This window comes from Bemisia tabaci, chromosome 1, assembly GCF_918797505.1.
Source record: "Bemisia tabaci chromosome 1, PGI_BMITA_v3".
NCBI lineage: Eukaryota > Metazoa > Arthropoda > Insecta > Hemiptera > Aleyrodidae > Bemisia > Bemisia tabaci.
In genome coordinates this window covers 77,645,314-77,667,359 of record NC_092793.1, presented here as the reverse complement: position 1 = coordinate 77,667,359, position 22,046 = coordinate 77,645,314, and the positions used below count along the sequence as shown (strand labels likewise).

The window sequence follows — 22,046 nt, the reverse complement described above, 5'->3', positions numbered from 1 at the left end:
GGAGGGGGTGGGGGGTGATGAATGGCCGGGGGCTGGGGGCCGGTGCCCCGTCGCAGTGAAAGTTGACGGGGGGCGGGAGGGGCGGAGATGGGCGGGAGGAGCCCGGGCGGCAGCTCTTGACCCCGACTTTCTAGCGGCGCGGCCGGTCACCGGTTCGAGCGACCGGTTCTGCCGTGCCCGCCATCGTGTTTAATTGGATCGCTTCTATTAATAGATCGCCGCCGCCGCTGCGTCTATTTATGTCCACTTGTTACATGGGCACGCGCGCCGGTGTCGCTAATCGACGCGCCGATCCCGGGATGGCCGAGCACTGAGGAGAACAAGTAAAGGAGACGACCCCCAGAAGGTGCGCACCTCTTTATGTCCGAGCATTGCACTCGCCCGATTCTCCACTCACATTTCTCGACTGCATTACGCAAAAAGGAACTAACTGTTTCTGGACGGTTAAAAATTTCCGTGTTCATGGTTACTTACATCGAGTTACTTTTTTTCCGATTAGAGCAACCACATTTTTGCCGCAGTGGAAATGAACCTCGCGCGGCAAGGGGTGGATCGGGGTCCACTACGCGTCACCTCGCGTCACCTCGAGTGAGCTCGGGCAGAGGGATGCCAATTAAAGGCACAGTTTCGGCAATCCCATCATTTCCCTGGCGTTCACTCGAGGTGATACGACGGGACTTCACTCGAACTCACCTCCTGCCGCATGAGTCTTCTCGAGGTGGACTTCCACGAGGGTGGTGACACTGACCAAGACCGCAGATTGCTCCGAGACCTTCCATACTCTCTGGAGACATCTGGGAATGATGAAAGTGTCGAGGGGTGCAAGGGTTGCGATTCAAGAGCGGTTAGCGCATTGGACAGGGTATCCCTGTTTACTGTCAGAAAAACCGGAAAATATCAGGTAGTTTGATGACATCAGGAAAACTTCAGGAAAATAGGTCATGAATCAGGAAATTTCGAGTGAGTCAAGCGTGTCTCAACTACATGCAGTTAAAGCATGCACGAGTGAAAAATTTGATTCAATTCAACCAAAGCGATGTTTCGTTAAATCAGACGAATGTCTCTTTATTCGTCCAAAACCAGGAAATTCCATCTAAAATGTGAGGGATGAAAAGGAATATATCAGGAGAATCCGAAATGAAATTTTAACGGACACCCTACTGGAACGCACCACCAACGCAATCTAGGTCCAATCCTCAAGCATGATTTTCAATAAGGCCGCGAATTTTTAACCCGAAGATTTGATTATTGTTATCCAAAAATTTGGTAAATCGTTAACCCAGAGAAACACTATAACCACGCGTTTAGGTTGCTTTGTGTTCTACTTCCCATGTTAACACAAAATGTCGGTTACTCTTTCTTACCGTGCGGCTCTTGTTAGGAAGAACATGTTGTGTCCGTATTTTTCTTTTGCAACAAGTAGGCTGAAAAAGGCACCGATGAACTTATTTTTACGGCTTGTGGTATTGGCTTGAGTTTTCCCCGAAGTTCAAAGGGAACGACCGGAAATCCCACGTGACGTTGGAAGGAAATCCCCAAGTTAGCTAATGTCACTGCACGATCAAACCGTGCTATCAATATATCGAGGCTGTATCAATGCTGTGATCGATCCAAGTCATCGAATAAGCCAATCACAGTCTTTGATGGGATGTGACCTCGTCCATTTGACGACTAGATTTGTTCGTGTGACACTAGCTGTTGAGCTTGCCTGCTCATACGCCACATCTGATTATCGATTCAATGGTAGCCGTTAAACCCTATTGCATCTGCCCTGGACAAGTGCGGGTACAGGTCGGCCGGTGCATCTAAACTTGTTCCTTCTCTTGGCGTAAGCAGATGAGATTTTATCTCCATCAATGATTATTACCTGATAGCATTGGGAAAAAATCAATATTTGCCTACTTCGTTCATTCGGATCTCCTTATTATCCGCCGAGACCAGTTTTCAATCATTTTTCCAAGTATACGTCCATGTTTTACGCCTTCTCCAAGCGAACGCAGTCAGTGAAAGCAAGAAATAAACGTGAGGTATGATGTGAAATGCGAGTGGAAGTCATCACGAGAGAACCTGATAATACAATGTAGGTACTCCAAAGTAATCGGAATCGTAAAATTCATAATATGGAAGTTCTTGACGCGCTCCCCAGGCTACCGTTACTCTGCCGTGCTAAGGAAAAACGCCGTATGAACATTCGAGAGTTGCCAAATTTTCTTTCATAAAACGTTGATTGTTAAGGGAAGTTATGGATATTTTTCCTTGATATTTTCAGGAATTTCGGGTAAAATTGCGAACATCATCATTTGAAAAATTGGAAGATCAAAATTCACAAGTTAACCAGGAAGATCGTATTTTATCGAAGGAAATTTGGCAACGCCTGACTGCTCATACGGCGTTCTTGCTATACTGTTCAGCCCTCAACTATTCTGATGGGTTAAAAGAAACAAATGCAGTATCAAATTTCAGTCGTTGCCTTTCTTCCGATAAAATGAGAATTTTCAGGGAAACTCGTGGCTTTTTTTTGGTTTCATATTTCTGGGAATATTCTTCGCAATACGTTCTACTACACGTGAAAACTTTAAGGACAGATGGACGTATTTATGCTAAACGGAAATGTATGCATAGGGTTTGCGTGTAACATAGTTCCCGTTAGCATACATGCATCCAGACGTTCATAACTTTTCTCGAGATTGAATGTTTGAACGACCGATGCTCATACGGCGTTTCTCCCAATTGCATGACAGTATCCCGCTCCATAAAATGACAGAGTTCTTCCGTAAAATATTACTTACGATGATTACCACTTGATTCGTCCATTAATTATTTTCTTTTTCTCTGTTTCAGGTAAGTTTCTAACTCATATCAAATCATATGCACTATTATTAGGTAAGTTTATTTTGTAAGAACGTATCTCCAAGAAATTTACATCAGGTAAAATTTAGTCCTCCTGTCCGTATTCCAAAATTCTGATTTTGCAGGCAGGGCCGGATATTTGCCCCCTAAATTTATGCAATTTTTTTAAATATAGGTATAAAAAAAAATCGGATTCAGAAAAAAATTACAAACGAGGAAATGTGACAAAATCGCTCATTTCCTGAGAGTACAATAATTTCTAATTTTGTCATCTTTCGGTGATACAAGAGACAGCACCTTTAATTAGCCGAGTTAAGAGAGAAACCAGACACGCAATTTGGCCTGGAACGGCGCGGCGCAGAGAGCAATGATGGCGAGAACTTGAGATGAACAGGAGAAACTCTGAGCGCGGCGGTCGGCATGTAACACATATCAGCGCCTACAAGACTCCATGAATACTTCACGCATTGCGTCAAACACAGTGCGTTCAGCGTGAAACGCATAGCGCCTACAAGACTGCATGAATACTTCACGCATTGTGTCAAACACAGTGCGGTCAACAGCGGTCGGCGTGAAACGCAAAGCGCCTTCAAGACTGTAGGAATACTTTACAAATTGCGCCAAACCCATCGCGGCGCAGCGGCGGAAGTTAAAATTATTCAATCACATTTTTGATTGTTCTTTCATCATTTCTTCATTTCCTCAAATGGAAGGCCTTGTCCACACAGAGATACGGAACTTAACTTTTGCGCAAAGTTTTGTGAACTTTTGCTAGTAGTGCTGACAGGGTTTTCGCAAAAAATGTGTCCAACAAGAATAAGCGCGTCTAATGCACCCCTCTCCCTTTGGCACGCTCACTTAATGGTTTTTATTGATGTTTCAAAACGAATGATAAGGGGGCGGCAAGTTGGTAAATCCGGCCCTGTTTGCAGGAGTATTGCCCTTCTTTGCCGTGCTAAGGAAAAACACCGTATGAGCCCTCAGGCGTTGCCAAATCTCCTTCGACAAATCATGAATTTTCGGGAAAATTCGTGAATATTCCTCCTTCAATTTTACAGCGGATTTTGTTCGTCATTTGATCTAAAAAATCTAAAAATTGCAAGGACAAATTTTCATAATCAGGGTGTCTACAAGTCCGGAAATAGTACTGATTTTTTAAGAGCGGTCCGAAGTTCTGAAAAAGTGCGGAAATTCCGGAAGAAGGTCCAGATTTTTTTTTTTTTATCTTTGTCGCAATTTGAGCGAGAAATTCAAGTTTTTTAAGTTTTTCGAATTTCGTCAATTGGAGGCACTGAACAAGTGCTGCATTTTCCCGCTGAGGAGTTACTGAATTTCTCGACAATGTATTGATAAATACTGTAAAAGCACTGATTTCTCGACCAGCTTGTTTAAGTATACACCCTGATAATCTTCCCCAAAACTAAATCTTTTCTGAGAGGAAATTTGGCAACGTTCGTATGTCCATACGGCGTTCTTCCTCAGCACGGCCCTTCTGGCGCAAGGGTGTGTCTCGATTTCTGCATGAGCCCCAGAAAGCAAGGACTCATATGTAAAACAGGGATCACGTGGAAACTGAAATACGCCCTTACGTCTAAGGGGCGCGACGGCGCGACGTTATCTCCGTCGTTAGAGTCACGTGGACGTTGATTGGGCGCCATCCCGCGTGGCCGAGTAGCGTCTGCCGTGGTAAGGAAGAACGCTAATGAACATTCGAAAGTTGCCAAATTTCCTTCGATAAAATGTTTGCTTTTGAGTAAAGATATGAATGTTTTTCCTTGAAATTTTCAGGGAGTTTAGGTGAAATTGCGAAAAAAAATTATCTAAAAAATTGGAAGGAAAATATTCATTAATTTACCAGGAAATTCGTGTTTTATCCAAGGAAATTTGGCAACGCCTAAAGGTTCATACGGCGTTTTTCCTTAGCACGGCAGAGTAGCGTTAATGCCCGCGCTTGCGCCCATTATCATTAATATTCTCAGGCTCCTCCCGTTCAAGTACGCTGAGCGCTGATCAAAAACGTAGGCTACGTCTAATGGGTCACTAAACCTTGTTTATTTTATTGACTATTCTGAAAGTACAATGTGAGTAGATAACGTGGTGATTTTTCCGCATTTTTATGGAGCCGAAATCGCGGAGAAACCCGCTTTTGAAAAATCTAAAAACTGCAAGACATTTCAAACGCACCCGAATGGCGGGAAACTGACGGTGTTGACGCACTGCGGTAGTCATATCGCAATCTTTTCTCATTTGCCTCTCATGTTTGTTCAAATAAAACGTGTTTCAATGTGGAATTGTTGCTCGTTTATTACAGCTAACATATGAATGAGATTTAAGTCTTGAATTCAAAAGATATAATTTCGACTTTAATATTGTTTTTATATACGAAGAGTAGATAGACATTCGACGGAAGTCGTGGAAACCCGTGCCCGCTTCTGATTGGTGCCGGATGACATCATTCGGCGCGGCGCGAAACCGGGGCGTTTTAAATTTGCGTATAAGTTGAGCGATTTGAACTGCGCATTTCTCGGTTATTGAGTTGCTTGTTCGTGTTTTTAATGTGCGCATCGTGTTCTACGCGTCATTTTCCTTCAGAAAACTATATTCGCAAGTCAAAATTCGTTCATGGTTTAGTGACCCATTATCGTGGTGCCGGCGATTAGACCGATGATTAGCGTGCGGGTGCGTGACGCTTGGTCCTTGTCACGTTTCGTCGCTCGGCTGACATAAGGGCGTAACTGCACTCTGCAATGAACCCTGTCCTCCATACAACTCAATGCTTTTCCGGGCTCATCCCAATGTGTAGTTATGCTCTTATGTCAGCCAAGCGACGATTTCTGCCGCGTCCCAATCTTACCCCACGCAAGCTTCCGTGTGTCGGACGGAAAACCCAATCGGTATTCCATCTATGCGCCCAGTCTTAGTCGGTAGCCACTAAATTTTGATTTATAGCCCCTCGAAAACAATGCTCAGGTCAGTCTCGAGGAAGTTCATCTGCAGCTACTATGGGACTGTTAAAAACTTCAGCTCGATCAATAAGAAGAGCTGTTTCGTATAGAAAATGGCGCAAAAATCACGATGAGCGGATCAGAAAAGTCTGAAATACACTCTTAACTTCACAATCGGCGTAAGAAATATGCGCTTTTTCAAGCTTCCCGCTTCAGAAACAATACTCCGGTACAGGTGAATATTTCGTGTGAGGAGTCGTTCCATCCAACCCTTGGGCACTAGGATGCTACGCAATATTCAACATTTATTTGGTGTTTAGTTGCAACAATTCAAGTTTTTAATCGGTCCACCAAGAGGTCAGGTCTGTCAAGGCACCTGCAGAATCTCTGAAATGTTGAAAATTGATCAGACTCTGAAAAATTGGCCCAATGGTGATATTGGTTGTTTGGTTGGTTTGGTGGAATTTTAATTTTTTAAAATTAAAATAGACTCGAAGATACCCCAGTGGGATTTCGTGAAAAGTGCCAAACGTGGCCTCTCACTTCGTCTGTACATCCCTCACGAAGAAACGTAACTGCATTTCAATGTTGACAAATTCCTTCTCGCGAACTCCATTTTTACCAGGAGAATCTTGTGCATTTCTAACTGAAAATTTCACCGATTTTTTTCTCTGATCTCATGCAAGAATCAGATTTCTGCTGACAAAAATCACACACGCACATTATTGCAAAAAATTGCATTTTTTACATCAATTTTGCAACCTCGGAATGTATTTACGTTTCTTCGTCAGGGTAACGAAAAAGTATGTCAAAACTGGTCCGATGGGGTTCCTTCGGGGCCCGCTTGGCAGGATCAGCGGGGCGATCGCCCCCTGGGCCAGTTCTCCCCTGGTCACAACTGCAGACTTTTTGTCTGGCGGATCGTGGCAACGGAGACCTTGTTCGGTGATCTTGAATCGGCTGCATCATGACAAGAGACCGGCGGCGGGTGTCGCGGCAGTCATCGCGTTGGCGGCTCGTCAATCAATCCGAACCCCAGTCAAGTCGTCCTCATATCAATTCCGTCGCGGAGTTTTCGAATTGCTGCCCCCGAATTTGTCTCATCGATAGACGGAGTGTCGAATCCAGCTCGTCAAGACGTGATCGGTCAATTGTCCCAAGTTGAACTATTGTAGAAACCTACGCGAGCTTTCTCGTGAAATATTGATGTCATATCGTTTCGAATTCCAAACGGGGAATTTCTCTGCAGGGTGTGAATCAAACGGTTAACTTCCCCCGTGATTTTTGTGCATCGAAAGGTTGACAATTGTAAACAACATTTTACAAATGACGTCATTCGTATAACTTGTAGTCTGAACTTGTACTTGTACAAACTTGAACTTGTAGTCTAACTTGTCTCCTTCAGAAGTTGATTTCCGAACTGCTCGTTGTGTGAAATCTGTGTTTTCTAGTGGCGAGGCGTGAATGGTCGATTATCGATATTTTCCCATTTGAAGCGGTGGTGAAGAATCGATTTTTACGGTGTTCGTTGCGAACACCCTGTTTGTCGATCCTTTTCCATATAATGAAATGGCAGATCAATCTATATATCGCAAAGCACGCCACGCCACTGTTTTGTACTTGAATGTTTGATGAGAAAGCAAGTGAAGTTTATTAATAATTCAGATCTTGTCTCGTGGCTCATTGATTTTAGGCTTTTTTTACCCCCATTCTCAAATCGTCAGGATTCCTTTCCTCCTCTTAACATCCCTTTAAGGGTCCATTAGTGAATTTTTACGTTCCCTCCTCCCTCCCTAAACACGCGTGACGATATCTGCGAGCGGCCTTCAAGAGTCAAGGTTCTCGATGATTTTAAAATTTTCGGTTTCAAATATGAAAGTTTCAAAAATAAAAATAAAAAAAATGAAAGAAGCAACGCTTGAATCGGCGCAAACGCAACAAAAAGACACACGTGTACGTACACACCTCTGTATAAGAAATGGTCGTATTTAGCAGTCGTAATTTGCGTGTAATAAGCTCCGGGATGAAAACCGTTCCTTACAGTGCTTTCATTAGCTGAATAGCGGACAGCCATCTCCAAGAATAGGATTTAAAAACTCGGAAAATCCCCGCAAAAAGCGTTAATTGCGTGAGGAGCCAATCCTTCAAGGGAGCCCTCATGCTCTATTCTTAGCCGTTTGCTCTTGTTATAACTCTATTCTTAGCCGTTTGCATTTGTTTTAACGCTATTCTTAGCCGTTTGCTCTTGTTTTAACTGTCGCTGGTAATTGAGAGCGAAAAATTAGGAAGAGAGTGTGACTGCAAATACTGTGCTTCAATTATTTCTTCCGTGACTCGTGCCTCCCGCCCCGGTAACCAAATTGATCTCGCTTCGCCTGACTATTTTTAGAAATAGGTTTTCCGTCAGAGAAAGAAGATTTCATGGAGGAAAATTTGTTTTTCCTCAGAAGTAATTCCCTTTATCATGAGAATTTGTGTATATGACAGAGAAGCAAGCTTACACAGAAGATTTTCAACCATGTAATGTGACCGGAACCTTAGCTCTCAAAAACTCAAAATAAGTGATTTATATCGTAGCGCAGAGTAGGGTCCTACAAAATTTTTGCGTTGAAAAGACTGGAAAAAGTTTAATAAATGAACTATTTCTACTATGAAGGACTTTCGTACAAAAGTTGATTGGATTACGTGACAATTTTAATGGCAACTCTTCTTTTGAAGAAATAGACATCCTAGCTAGCGAGTGTGAACTAAAAGGAGAGGAGTAGAGTGTAGAGTAATGATTGTCTAATGGACATTGCCCAAAATTCGATCGACCGTCGCACAGTGCGGCCCTTGATGGACAAAAATAAAACATTTAGAACATTTGTCTGTAGTTTTAAGGATATTTCCGACTAAAAAAGGTTCATTATCAGTTTTTCCCACAAAACTAGATCCAAGATGGCTTGAATATGGGCGGAAAGTTGGTCGAAAATGACTATCCCGTACGAGAAACACGGGGAAACGACGTCATTTTTTATTGAAAATTTTTCGCTTCGATCTTATCAAATAATAATTTCTTAATCCTCGGATATTTCACTTCAATCCTTCTAAAAATATCTTGCGTTTTTTTGCGACTATCTTTGATAAGTTAACTCAGCCTGGACACCTTATATTGGAATTTTTCATTGTTTATGCGGTTATTTTTGATCTTCTAGTCCGTCATCTTTTTTTAAGGTCAAAATCCATTTGTAGAGCATTGTGAACACCAAAATCAGAATCCATGTCCAAAAATACACGGGATGAGGGCTACCGCTGAAGCCCACATCCCTCAAATTTGAATCCTCCGAGGTTATTTTGAGGTTTTGCGGGAAAAATCACAGTAAACTTCATATCATAATGGCCCAAATTTCTTTTGTTCATCGTCGGTACGATTTTCGTCCGTGTCGTCCATGAGAACGCCGCACTGTGCGTCGATGCGTCGCCCTCCTGACAAAAGAACGTAACTTTCTTCGCGGTTAACCCTGTCGTCCGTACAATTCAATGCTTTCCCGAGCTCATCTCAAAGTGTAGATACGCCTTTTTGTCAGCCGAGCGATGAATTGACACTCTAACTTAAGACAAGATATAAGTTGGTACAACAAAAAGACGCGGAAGTATTCGACAAGAATCTGCTCGCTCGATTAAGTAGCTCCTTTTTTTTAAGGTTGACACTGGGAGACACAGGAACAGATTGCGGCAGTGGCGCTTCTGAAATTAAAACCCCACAAGTCCATCTCTCGTTGAGTTTTGAGCTTCATTAGAATGCTTGTATTCTAGACCTCAAACATGTTTGGATTTAACTTCGACTGATTAAAGTATGTGACAAAGAAAATCGAGACGGCAATTAGGGAAGTATGTGGGCCGAGTGAGTGAGTCTGCTCTTAGGAATCGGTTCGGTTGCAATCCAATGCATCATGCTAATCTCCCCACGCACAATGTGCCACTGGACTCCAAGACCTGGCCAAAACTCGTACTTTCAAACCTAATTTTTGAGAACGACTCCCGACATATGGATCGCATTCAATATATCAAACAGGCGTTCCATCGCTAAGATTTAATTGACGTCGCTCGGTTCAACGTCAATCAGGAGTAATCTTCGGGAACGAGGTATTTTATTAATTTTTGATCCTGAAGAGTACCACATGGCAATGAAAATTGAAATTGTTAGGAATCTCCTCTTTTTTCAGTTTTTCCAACAGTTAACTAAAGGATTTTCCAAAAATTTGGGCAAAAAATTATTGAGTTTAGTCAAGTGACGTTTCTATTATCTATTATCTGGTTTTCAGTAAATTATTTTCATATATGATACTGAGCATTCTCTGGAAGAAAATATCTTGGATCTAGATTCCAGACTCTTAAAACTTTAACAAGAAAAAATACCCTTGAACCAATCAGATTTTTGCTTGAATCGAGAGCCAAACCCCTTAATTTAAGCGGATTTCCTTTTGATTTAAGCAAAAATCCGATTGAATCAAGAATATTTTTTCTTGTCAAATTTTTCAGGAGTATTTTTCTGGATCCAAGAGACCTATTTTTCCGGTGTTTGGTCAAATCCACGCCGTCAGATTAAATAGTCTTGGGACGGTCTTACACTGGGGAAAAAAAAAAAAAAAAAAAAAAAAAAAAAAAAAAAAAAAAACAATATAATCGGATCTAGAATCCAGACTCTCGAAAACATTGACAAGAAAAAGTTCTCTTGATTCAATCAGATTTTTGCTTGAATTAAAAGGAAATCCGCTCAAATTAAGAGGCTTGGTTCTTGATTTAAGCAAAAATCCGATTGGATCAAAAGTATTTTTTCTTGTCGATGTTTTTAAGAGTCTGGACTCTAGATCCAATGTGTTTTTTTTCCAGTGAAGGGTTCAATGCAACCATGTGCGACGTTTAATTCCATAGATTCTTGTCGGGCCATTCGCACTTCTGCAAGCGCTGATCATTACGAATTGGATTCGCGTCCATGGGAGATTAACAAGAAAAAGTTGAATTTAATACGTCCTCGCCGCATCTACGTCGTATCCTTTCTATTTTTAGATGTAAGCTCCTGACCCCGAGTGGCCCCGCTTTTCACAGACTTATAATCCCCGCGGTCCCTGGCCTTTTCTTCTTGTTCTTGGTCTTAATCGCCTTCTCTGTCGTGAGGAAACTTTGTCATTTTTGACAAATATCATAGCTGAATCATTCGAATTTCGCCCATTCCAGTAGCAATCACCCCGAAGATCCATATGATCGCTCCTCTGACGCATAGTCCGATCGGGTCAATAGGAGAGGTCGGACAAAATTTGGAAACTTTAGACGCTTATAACTCTGCTTATACAGAACTTTGAGGTTCTGAAAGTAGTTTCATCGGTTTCTTCGTGAAAATTGCTTCTAGCAGCACCCCTTAAATTTGAAATGTGATGAAATAAACATCAAATTTGCAGTTTTTAGTCAAAAAGTTCATGTCCGACCTCTCTTATTGCCTCGATCCATTGTGTGACGTAAGGGCGTAGCTCGATTTCCGCATGAGCTCCAGAAAGCATGGATTCATATGTAAAACAGGGCTCACGTAGAAATTAAGATACTACCTTACGTCAGAAGGATGACGCTATTGCAGGGCGTCTACTGCCAGTAAAAATCGTAAGAACCGGGGAATATAAATATCAGGAAATTCGATGTCATCAGTAAAATCAGGGAAATCGGTCGTGGGTCAGGAAAACCTGATTGCTTCAAGCACTTTTTAAGCATTTCGCTCACTTAATTAAATTAAAAAGTTTTATTTCACTTACAATTATCCTCTTTTCTTCGTCGAATCTATCCCATTCACACACTCGCCAATTTCCATATCGCACAATTCTCCACCATCTACATCGCAATCACAGTCGACGAAACAACACTCGCCGTTCCTAAAACAATCAAAGTCTTCGTTTTCGTTTTCGTTCTCGTTACACAAGATGAAACTTCCATGTAAAGTTAAAAACAAAATAATTCCCGCAATCCAAAAAAGCAAATCAAATCTCATTTTGATAAACTCGACGTGGGCACTCCGTGGGCGGAAACAACCAAGCGCGCGACTGAGTTTGATTGAAATAACTAACTCAGTCTGTGAGGAGAAACCGAGTGGTCAGAGCGTCTAGTCGTTATCCTATATACTTGTACACACTCAATAGTACAATTTCAAAGTATGAGGGAAAACAAGGAAGCAATGTAACAATGCCAAGTGACCGTGGTTTTTCTTTTTTTCTCGATTTTCCGTCTACGGAACAATTGGTGAAGGTTGCGGTTGATAAGGGATTCCGAATGGACACTGATAAACTGAAACGCCTCAAAAATGAAGACATTTGCATTTATCGTAAAACTTTGCCCCCTCTTCATAATTCCTACGAATTATTAGAACGACCTGCGAGGGAAGAGCACAGCGTGAATAAAAGATAGCTTTTAGAAAAAAAAAGCAACTTCAATTTTGGCTCGATTACACGGTATATTGTACGATTCAATCTCATATTTATCCTCGTTTTTGACACGTTTATATTTTAATTTCTGTCATGATTCTAGCATATTATATTGGGCATTTTTTTTTTGTCACGGACATTGCATGTTTATACTTCAAAGCATTAACGTTTTAAAAATCCTGAAAATCTTGTATGAGTGGTCCCTTCCCCGCCCTGGAAAGTTCGTTTAATTAAACCTCAGAGAGAGCTATGCTAGGTAACATAGCGCCACGGACATTTCAAATGTAGGATCTGTATTTATAACGAGGAAAGGGAGTGGACCCGGGACCCCTCTCGCAAGGGGTTGAGGATTATTTTTACTTTTCTACTACAAGTACCCCTTTACGACACTTTGAAACGTCCGAATGTATAATGTCCGTGACAAAAAAAGTGTCCTGTCCCTGGTAAAAATTGGCGATAGGAGTTGCGTTTCAAAATACCATAGGAGTTCCTATAGCCGACTAAAGAAGGCTATTGAAAATCATATAGCTGACTGTAGAAAGCGGAGCAAATCATATAGCCGGGCTGTACGAAGCTATCAAAAAATATACAGTCGGGCTATAGTTCCTATCGCCGGGCTTTACACTTTTTGGCTAATGGATATAAAAGGTTAAAAGAAATGTGTAGAAATTCGTATGCTTTGGAAATCATCACTTAAGTTTGATACGGAACTACCTTAATATTTACAAAACACACATTATATTTTCCTTTAAAGCAGATTTGTTTTTCATCGATTAAAATGAGTATAGTCCATACAGAGTGTGCAAACATTTCAAAATCATGAGTTGATAAACGCTGACTCCGCGAGTTAAATATTGGAGCCCAACACAAAGCGGAGCGGCGACGCACTGGCGCCTACAAACCTAACAGGGATACTTCACGCATTGCGCAATGCGTGAAGTATCCTTGTTAGGTTTGTAGGCGCCAATTCGCGCTCTCTGCCCGTCCGCCGCGCCGCGCCGCAGCGTGCCACGGCGTCTGAAGCAACTATTTCACACCAGAGGTATTGCACAGTATCGTAAGAAATTGAAGGCGCTCCAACATATTTAGAATGACAGACATCCTTCAAAAGTACGGAGCTTTCCTAGCAAAGTGAATCAAGATACTACGGCACAAAAGGGAGCGGTAGTCAAAAAACTAACAAAGTCCTAGTATCCGTAATTAGTAACGTATAGTATAAACTTTATCGTCTGGCTGTTGCTTAATCGCCATCGGCTATAGAAGGCTATAAGAAATCGTATACAGCCGGCTACAGAAGCTATTGGAAATCTTACAGCCTGTTTTAGGTCTATAGTATTTTGGAACACACATTCTACTGCCAATTTTTACCAGGGGTTGTCCCTCTAGACGCATGGAGGAAGAATTTTTACTCTCGTCACATCAATAAGTCAAACTTTTGGCCAGCATTGTTCTGCTTTCACCAGTCAAACAGTCATGACATATTTATTTTAGTCAAGAGGGGTGAAAAACGTAAGAGAATCGATTTGGAGATCTTTCAGTACTGAGTGTACCGGTGCACCTATCAACCTTCTAAGTATGCTTGAAAAGGTTCTGAACAGCCCACTCGCCACCGCTGTTGAGAGTTTTTCAATTCTTCCCTCTCATCCAAGATCTAGGAAAGCTTCGTAACACCATTTGTGGTCTTCAACTATTAACTTTCCATCCTGATCCGAATGGCTCTTATCCTGAAATTTTCGGTTGCGCTGAAGGCGCCTTCAATTATTCGCGTAGGCAACTTCGTTACTCACACGTTCGAATAGTGTCCGAGCCGTAAATCATAGAAATTATCGGGCGATGTTAACTTTTCTCGTCTGCCTCCTTGTTATTGCATCTGGACGTATTTATGCTAAAAGAAACTAGAACTATTGCAGATAGGATTTGCATGCCTCATAGTTCCTTCGTTTCAAAATCATTTGCATGTAGTTCCTTCTAACATAATTACGTCCTTGACTGGCCCCGGAATTGACTTATGAAAGCAGAGGAAAACGTAGGCTTGGACTAGATTTGTCATGGAGAAACATCGTCTATTGATGAGATACCTCAATCCGTCTATTCACCTATGAACACTTGTTTTCCTCTTCTTTGTGGTTGCTTTTTCCGTTTTACCCATCAGCGAAGAGATCTTCACATTTTCCGCCTTTAATGTAAAAAACATTTGATCAGCCCGCGAGGAGCCTGCCTGCTTTGTTCCTTCTGTTCGTCGTTTCTCCCACGAAAGAACGTAACTAAATTTCAATATTGCCAAAATACTCTCGCAAATTGTATTTTTACCAAGAGAATCTTCGGCATTTCTAACTGAAAATTTCACTGATTTTTGTTCTGATCACATGCTGAAATCAGGAAAATTTTGGACAAAAATTGCACAGGTAAATTACTGTAAAACATCGAATTGTTAGAGTCAATTTTACAACCCACCTTTGGAATGGAGTTACTTTTCTTTATTCTGGAAACAATGTATTTCTCAGAGCTTAAAATATAATATTGTACAGCTCAGTGGCACCTTTGTAATCGATTAGTTAGCCTGCAAACTCAAAAGCGTTGGATAGTGTCAGTAGCTCCTCTCCCCCGCCTAGTCCCCCGTCCACTAGCAGAGCCAAAACCGGATTACTGTTTCTCAAAATGTCACTGGTACTCAAAGCGCAGCGCAGAATATGCTCATGGCTAAGAAAGTAAAAAAAAAGGTAGTGGTCAGTTTGGAATTCGCATTCCCAACGCAGTATGACCTAATCAGAGATGAAGGTATGCCAATATTGTGCAAAAAACCAACCAAATCCGTATTCTCTGCAAGTATCTCTCTAAAACAACGGAGCCGATGGCGTGTTATTTATTCCGTGAACAGACTGCGAGCTAAAGTTCATTTTTTTTTCTGCAAGAGAGCGCGCAAACGCGTTAAGTTGCATTTTAAACTCACGACATTGAGCCCTGGATGGCAGAACAAAATTTTTGAACTGCAGTTTTTGAATTCGCAAACCCAGAGCAACAACACAACAGCCGAAAATTCCTGATGGTGTGCAGGATGTTGAATAGTGATCCCGCCAATAATTCACACTTCGGTACATCTCGTATCTCTATAGACGCTAGTGCCACGTCACAGAAAAGCGATATATATCGATTTATTCGCATTGGTAGCATTGAAAGAGGTCATGACAATGTTATTGTTTGGATCCAATTCGATGTTATGGAGAATTCCTGTGATGACGTCGCCACTAATAGCGTCCATGATCGCTCCACAATAAAGTTGCAATTGGACTATATTTTGCAATTCGGAACTATAACTTCTAGCTCCATCTGTAAAAACACTTATGCCCATAGAAAAACTAATGGCGCCTACCTACGTTGTTTCTAAACTGAGCCCGAAATTGTAGCTCCTAATTGCAAAATGTGGTCCAATTTTCATTCACGACGTAACGTGTGTCGTTGTAACTAGTAGGTATCCTTCAAATAAATGCAATTAACCATCTGCAGAGGCAATTTTGCAAGTTGGCAGCACTGTTTTCCTCCGTTTAAATCCATTAAAAATATCGATTCTAGGCGAGGCTAGCTGCCTCGTGCAGAATCGATTGTTTTACACACGTTTAAATGGATTAAAAACAGTATTGCCAACTTTCAAGGATCGCCACTGCCTATCTGCACCATACACTGAGAAAAAAAAACACATTGGATCTAGAGTCTAGACTCTTAAACATCGACAAGAAAAAGGACTTTTGATTCAATCAGAATCTAGCTTAAATCAAGAACCAAGCCTCTCAATTTAAGCGGATTCCGTTTTGATTCAAGCAAAAATCCGATTGAATCATGAGTATTTTTTCTTGTCAATGTTTTCAAGAGTCTGGACTCTGTGTCCAATGTGTTTTTCTTTCCAGTGTACGTTTTTTTCTCCAAAAGTCGCCGTACAAAATTGCCTTTTTCTCGGCCGTTATCGGCACCTCGCGTGGAGGTAGTGAGCTACCGCACTGAAAAGGTGTTTTTTTCGACGGAATGTGGCAAGCGAGGGCTCGTTTGCGATTGGCCCGGTTTCAGGAGACCCGAAGTTCCTTCACCCGCAACAAGATGAGCTTGACATGGTCGCGGAATAGGGCCGACGACTTCTAAGATCGTCGTCATTCCCAGCCAAGAAATCGAGGATAGGAGTTTCCGGAGAATATTTTGGCAACGTCGCTTTCAACGGTCTTCACGTCACCATCATTCAACTTCTATAGTTCATTGAGGCTTACAGCGCCTGCCACTCTCGTCTTCTCATCTTCGGCAAATCGAGCTCCTTCCATTCATAAGTTCCCTGCTCTGGGCGCTGCGCATGCGCACATTGAAATTCGCGCAGCTCCGTCTAGTCTTCGCGGATTTTATTCAATTGGTCCGCACGAACGATACATTTTACAGTTTTTATTGGCTATATTCCATGGAGTTTACAGAAGAGTATTGCCATCCCAATCCTTTCAAAATAGAAAGACTGTGATTAGTTCACGTGATAAGTGCTTAGTCTCGAAATTTTCGTTGGGGGGGGGGGGGTTACGGTCAAAATTTTCGTGGGGGGAGGGGGGGGAATCATGAGAAACGACGGTTTTTTGGGAAATTTAACCCGTCCATTTGGGATCCAAAGGCCCTGGAGCATTGCGAGAAGCCCACAAACTGGAGCACGTCAATAACAGTCAATGTCCTCGGAGACTTTAGCGAACGTGTAGAAAAGTATGACATCCCTGATAAATCGCGAACTCAACCAAGCAGCGCGTTGCGAACTCAGTGGTTATATACCATTGAGATCACTGATTGGTTGCGCTATTTTTTCTCGCAATATACGCACGTACGCAAATCACTTTTTTGTGGATTCTGGCGATTATGTTAAAGTTTTTTTTTTTTCTACTTTCTTCTAATTTTGCACTGCGTAGCAAAGAAATTTATCGTTTTATTCGAAGTTCAAATTTTTTGGGGGATGAGAACAAACGATCCTATTTCAAGAGAGGAGGGGGCAGGCTTCCTCACTGGCCCCCTAACCGGCTATTTTGTTCGAAGACAATATTTTTATTCGAACGCAATCAAAGATCGTGCTCCGTTGTAACAACAACGAATTTTACCTGCACAAAGTTTCTTCGAAAAAAATTTCCCAGCAGAGTATGTCTTGGTCTTAACTCGAAACAAAAGATACCGTTTTACCAGCTCTGTTGCCCCCATTGCACTTCTGCCGAATGGCCTCCAGGCTTTTTAGATGCATCATTCACCGCGTAACTGTTTCTCATGTCTTTTGTATGTCATGTTGAGAACGAAGCGTGTAGTTTCTTCCTTTCTCTCTCAGCTTTAATTTTATCCTTCTGAAACCAGGTTTTATTTCTCCACTGATTTTGGTTCGATACGGTACCTATTTTCGTCTCTCTCTCTCGACGTTCTCTCTTCCTCCTTCTCTTCTTTTTTTCTTCTTTTCTTTCTTTTTTCTTCTCTTAATTTCTCCTCCCTCTCTTTTACTCGAGGAATTAGAACTGGAAGACTTTCTCAGACCCGGGTTAAGGGTGGAGAAACATTCTGATCAGGGCAGAACATTCAAAGCTCTCTCGTGCCGCGATAAAAATCTTGCATCGAAAAATCCAGGCGTCAGATTTTACTTAGGTGCCTACTTAGTTATAAAATCGTGTGATCGTGGTCGTGGCTCATTTTCTGATCACACCGAAAAATACCCTCTTTATTCGGTATTTTCTAATGACACCTCGAATGACGGTCGCATTATTAAATATCGTTTTATTTCTCATCAGTACGTCGGTGAAATGTATCAATCTGCGACGATTATGTCTAAAACACCTACGGGGCAACGAAGCTGTTTCAAAACACGATTGACTCTCGAAAATCGGGCGCTGCGACCGCACTCGAAAGTTCAGATACCGTCGCTGGATTTTCTCGACTTGCTCCAGTTTTTTCTCTAGTTTCGTCACACAGAAACAAGTGGAGCTTTGAAAATTCTGTCACCTACCTCCATTAAATGGTAAAACTAACGGCTGTACGATTGACATTAAAATTAGTTCGGTATATAGCCGGCGTCAAAATGCAAGCTGAGAGAAGTAACCTTGCATTTCTGATGATGAAGGAAAGCGCATGTTTTAACGGCCCCACGACACGTAATCGGACGGACGTAATCTTTCAATCAGGATTCTCGTTGCAGTATGCAAACCTTTCGCGACATCTGCCATGCACTTTACCCCTCCTCCCTTTCGTTCTTCTTCACGACCTGATCGAACGTTTGAATAAAGCTATTTTAGGATTTTTTGGCCGCGCTCCTGTGCTTAAGCCTCTATAAATAAACATCGTACCCATTTTTTCGTCACAATTATGTAAATTACTTTTGAGAAACGGAGATGTACAGCCTCCGTGCTCGGGGAGATTTCTCGCCGAACGAATTCCACGTAGCGATTGCATAATTGGGCCGGCCAGGGGAAATCCGGTCTCCTGGTTCCCCGTCATATTTTCTGAGCATCGAGACAAATTGCTAAGTGAAGGCATAAAAAACGGCGATTCTAGTTCAAGGCCGTTCGACCGAGGAGGATCTCATATCTCGTACCTCGTACAGTCGTCGGCCAAAAGCGCTCTCTTCCGTTGGGGACAAAAAACCCCAGAAAATACTGTCTTTGGAGGAGAGCGCAATTGTCTCAGTATTCCAGGAAGATACTCACTGGAAGAAATTTCCAACGACCTCCATGCCTCGTGAACAACGACTCGTGAGATGTATTCGAGCTGTTGGGAACAGTGGCGATTCTTGAAAGTTGGCATCGCTGTTCTTCCTCCATTTAAATGTACGTAAAACAATCGATTCTTGGTGGAGCAGCTTGCCTCACCTACAATCGATATTTTTGATGGATTTAAATGATGAAGAAACAGTGTCGCCAACTTGCAAAATTTGCCACTGGTTGATAACCTGAAAGTTCTGGAAGACCATGCAACGTTGGAAAAATTTTCGAGGCCAGCTTTTGTTTAGAAAAATAAGTGGGGTTGGTAATTTACTTTTCTAACTCTGCTCGGGAAAAATGAGAAATTTTGGAACTGGCTCGTGATCTCAGTATTTTTATTTTCAATTTTTAATCGGGTTTGGATCCGAAGAAAAGCCGGAAATGCAAGAAAAATCTACGAGAAAATCGACACGATCTTTCGCCTTTTTTTTCTTCTTGCTAGCAAGTTTAGTTTAGGAGGAAGCTAGAAAAATCTTAACAAAAGTGAATGATTTCAATGCTTTGATCGATAATCCTGGCGTTAATGAGTCTGGCAATTAGCTTTTGGGCGGTGCCTTTACCAGTGTTCTAATTACTGAAGAGCAATACCTTTTTTTCGTTCACTTGAATGAGGAGATTATGAACGGGATTAAGTAAACGACTTGTCACCTACAATTTACTCTCGTTTACTCAGTACTTCACTTGTTTTTTTTATATTATCATTTTTTTTTTTTAGCCAACGCCTTACTCCCCATCGGAATTTTCCTTGCCGCTGATGCCTTTGAAGATCTTCCTCTTAGGTGTTTGACCCACATTCAGTGGCGAGGCGTGAATGAGCGACTATCGATATTTTCCCATTTGAAGCTATGGTAAAGAATCGATTATTAAGGTATTCGTTGCGAACACCCTGTCTAGCGATCTTTTTTCATAGGTTTAAATGGCAGATGAATCGATAAATCGCTAAGCACGCCACGCCACTGCCCACTTTTAATTAGTTTCTTCCTCCTCTCTTAAATGTAATTACCTCGCGAACCGGTATAACTTTCCTGTCAAATCCGTTCCCGAATTCTTCATCAATATCTCAATAATTGATAAAGCGTGTATCATATTCCGGTATTGAACAGGAATTTTGTTTACCGCTCTCTTCGCTTCGAATTTTTTTCCACTTCTCTCCGGGAAGGAAGAATTTTTCCAGCCTTAAATCAATGCCACCACTAGACTGAATTAAGCCAGTAGCAATATTTATGAATGGAAAATAACGATTCGATCGAGAAATCATGCCTAATGAAATATTATATTTAGGCAAGAAAATTATAAGTTTTAGTTCTAAAGTTCTAACGAGCCGATAGTTGATCGATCAAGTGATATTTTCTTGATTTTGAGACGCACTGTCAAAAATTCGCAAACTTCACTTACGTCGTAGTACATTTCAAATGTTTGTACCGAAGATTTGACCGAGAAAGACGCAGAAATAACTTTAAAAGCATAAGTTTGGAGTAATTAGCGCTTACTGAAAGCCGGAAAGATTTCCAGCATTCACTCAAAGTGAACTTTCAGAGTTATTTCAACCTGTTTTTCGGTCAAATCTTGCGACAAAACAGTTGATGTCCAGCGTGATACGCGTATATTAAAAAATCATTAAATTTACTGATTGATCGACCACCGAAGCGCTATAGGAAGTGCTGCGGAACCACCTCATGAAAAAAGTAAATTTATTTTTTTTTTTTTAATTTTCAACAGCTTTTATCCAGTTTTTCAAGGTATTGACATCTTATCAACCTTGTTAGGCATCGCATGAAAATAAATACATTTTGGATACCTGACGAACATTACTTTTACTTGGAGATTTTCCCGGGTCTCGGAGCTCGTTTTAATTCGTCGAAATCGCCAATCGCTCAAAAAATACCCCGAGATGAAAAATCCCAGAAGACGCTATCAGTGTTAAGTCCGAGATAAGCGATTTATATCGATTTACTCGAATCGGTAGCATTGTAATAGACTCTATTGTTCGGATCCTGCTCGATTTGACGGAGAATCCCTTCAGTGACGTCACGGTTAAATTTGTGAATCGCGGATTTGCATGCCGACGCGAGGAGCCGTTGTTTCGGCGCGTCCGAGGAATGCACGCCGATTGTGAGAAGAATCAAGGAAAGTGAGTCGCCTCCCCCCACGAACTCGGCTCGCAGCACCGCGCGCTGACCAAGCCGCTTCGTTCCGACTCCGCCAGTCGCGCTCAGATACTCGCGCTAATCACCCGTGCCCGCGCTCGTCCGCTCGGAATACTCTCTCGTAACTTCACTTGTCACTGGTGCGGAAGGATTGAAAAATTCGCACGAAGGATATTACAATTGTGCGCGGTTTGGAACGGAAAGCAGGGGTGAATCGTCCAGGTAGCGAAGCGGGAGTGTTCTCGTCGACGGCGAACGGTCGTGTTTCTCGCGCAGGTGGATCAGTTCTCTCTCGCGATGGGGGTCTCAGGGGCCCTAGTGTGGTGCCGCTCCGACGACGGGTGGATCCCGCTGAAGCTGGAGTCGATCAAGCTCTCGGGAGCCTTGACCAAAGCCCACTGGGACTTCGTGACGGAACTAGTGAAGCTCATCGCGACGAACCAGGTGATCCTGCAGGACGGAAAGTTGCACAACGCGAGTGACTGTGATAGTGCGGTGCCGGAGTCCCTGGAAGCGAGTGAGAGTGCGTGTCCCTTGTCCTTGCGGTCGGTGCCGAGCTGCGGCTCGGAGCTGTCGGAGGAGGACCGATGGGAGAGCGGCAACGACGATTCCGACTCGTGGAACCTCGAGGATTTCGAGTGCAGTGATCGGGGGGAGCAAAGTGACGCCGACGCCCGCTCCGCCAAGAGCGAGGCCGCCGCCAGCGAGGCGAGTCTTAGTGATACTAGTACTAGTAGTGGCCAGTGGGAAACCCTCCTCAGGCAACATTCCAAGTCGAAAAAAGTCGAGAAACAGTTACAGAAACAACGGGCCGTCTGGGCCCGCAACAAGCGCAAACTTAGTACCGAATCAACTAGCTCCTGTATTTATCTATTCGACCAGTGAGTAGCTTTATCGATCTCCTCGTTCTTTCCT

General features: G+C 42.4%; 2 protein-coding genes across 3 annotated transcripts in view; one reads left to right on the top strand and one right to left on the bottom strand.

The window, feature by feature from the left end:
• The window catches only part of Uba4 (Ubiquitin-like activating enzyme 4), a 69,130-nt gene extending 56,936 nt beyond the window's left edge, over window positions 1-12,194 (bottom strand). Inside the window, exon 1 of the mRNA XM_072306221.1 lies at window positions 11,579-12,194. The gene's annotated coding sequence lies outside the window, so the exon portion shown is untranslated. The remainder of the gene's footprint in view (window positions 1-11,578) is intronic.
• Src42A (Tyrosine-protein kinase Src42A) overlaps window positions 1-22,046 on the top strand; it is a 125,613-nt gene that overhangs the window by 47,775 nt on the left and 55,792 nt on the right. The window contains exon 1 of one of the 2 annotated variants that reach the window (XM_019061432.2): window positions 20,702-22,012. The exons of the other annotated variant lie outside the window; for it this stretch is intronic. Coding sequence (XP_018916977.1) covers window positions 21,429-22,012 — 584 coding nt within the window. The 5' untranslated portion in view covers window positions 20,702-21,428. Of the gene's footprint in view, window positions 1-20,701; window positions 22,013-22,046 lie in introns of those variants that run through there. 2 annotated transcript variants of the gene reach the window in all.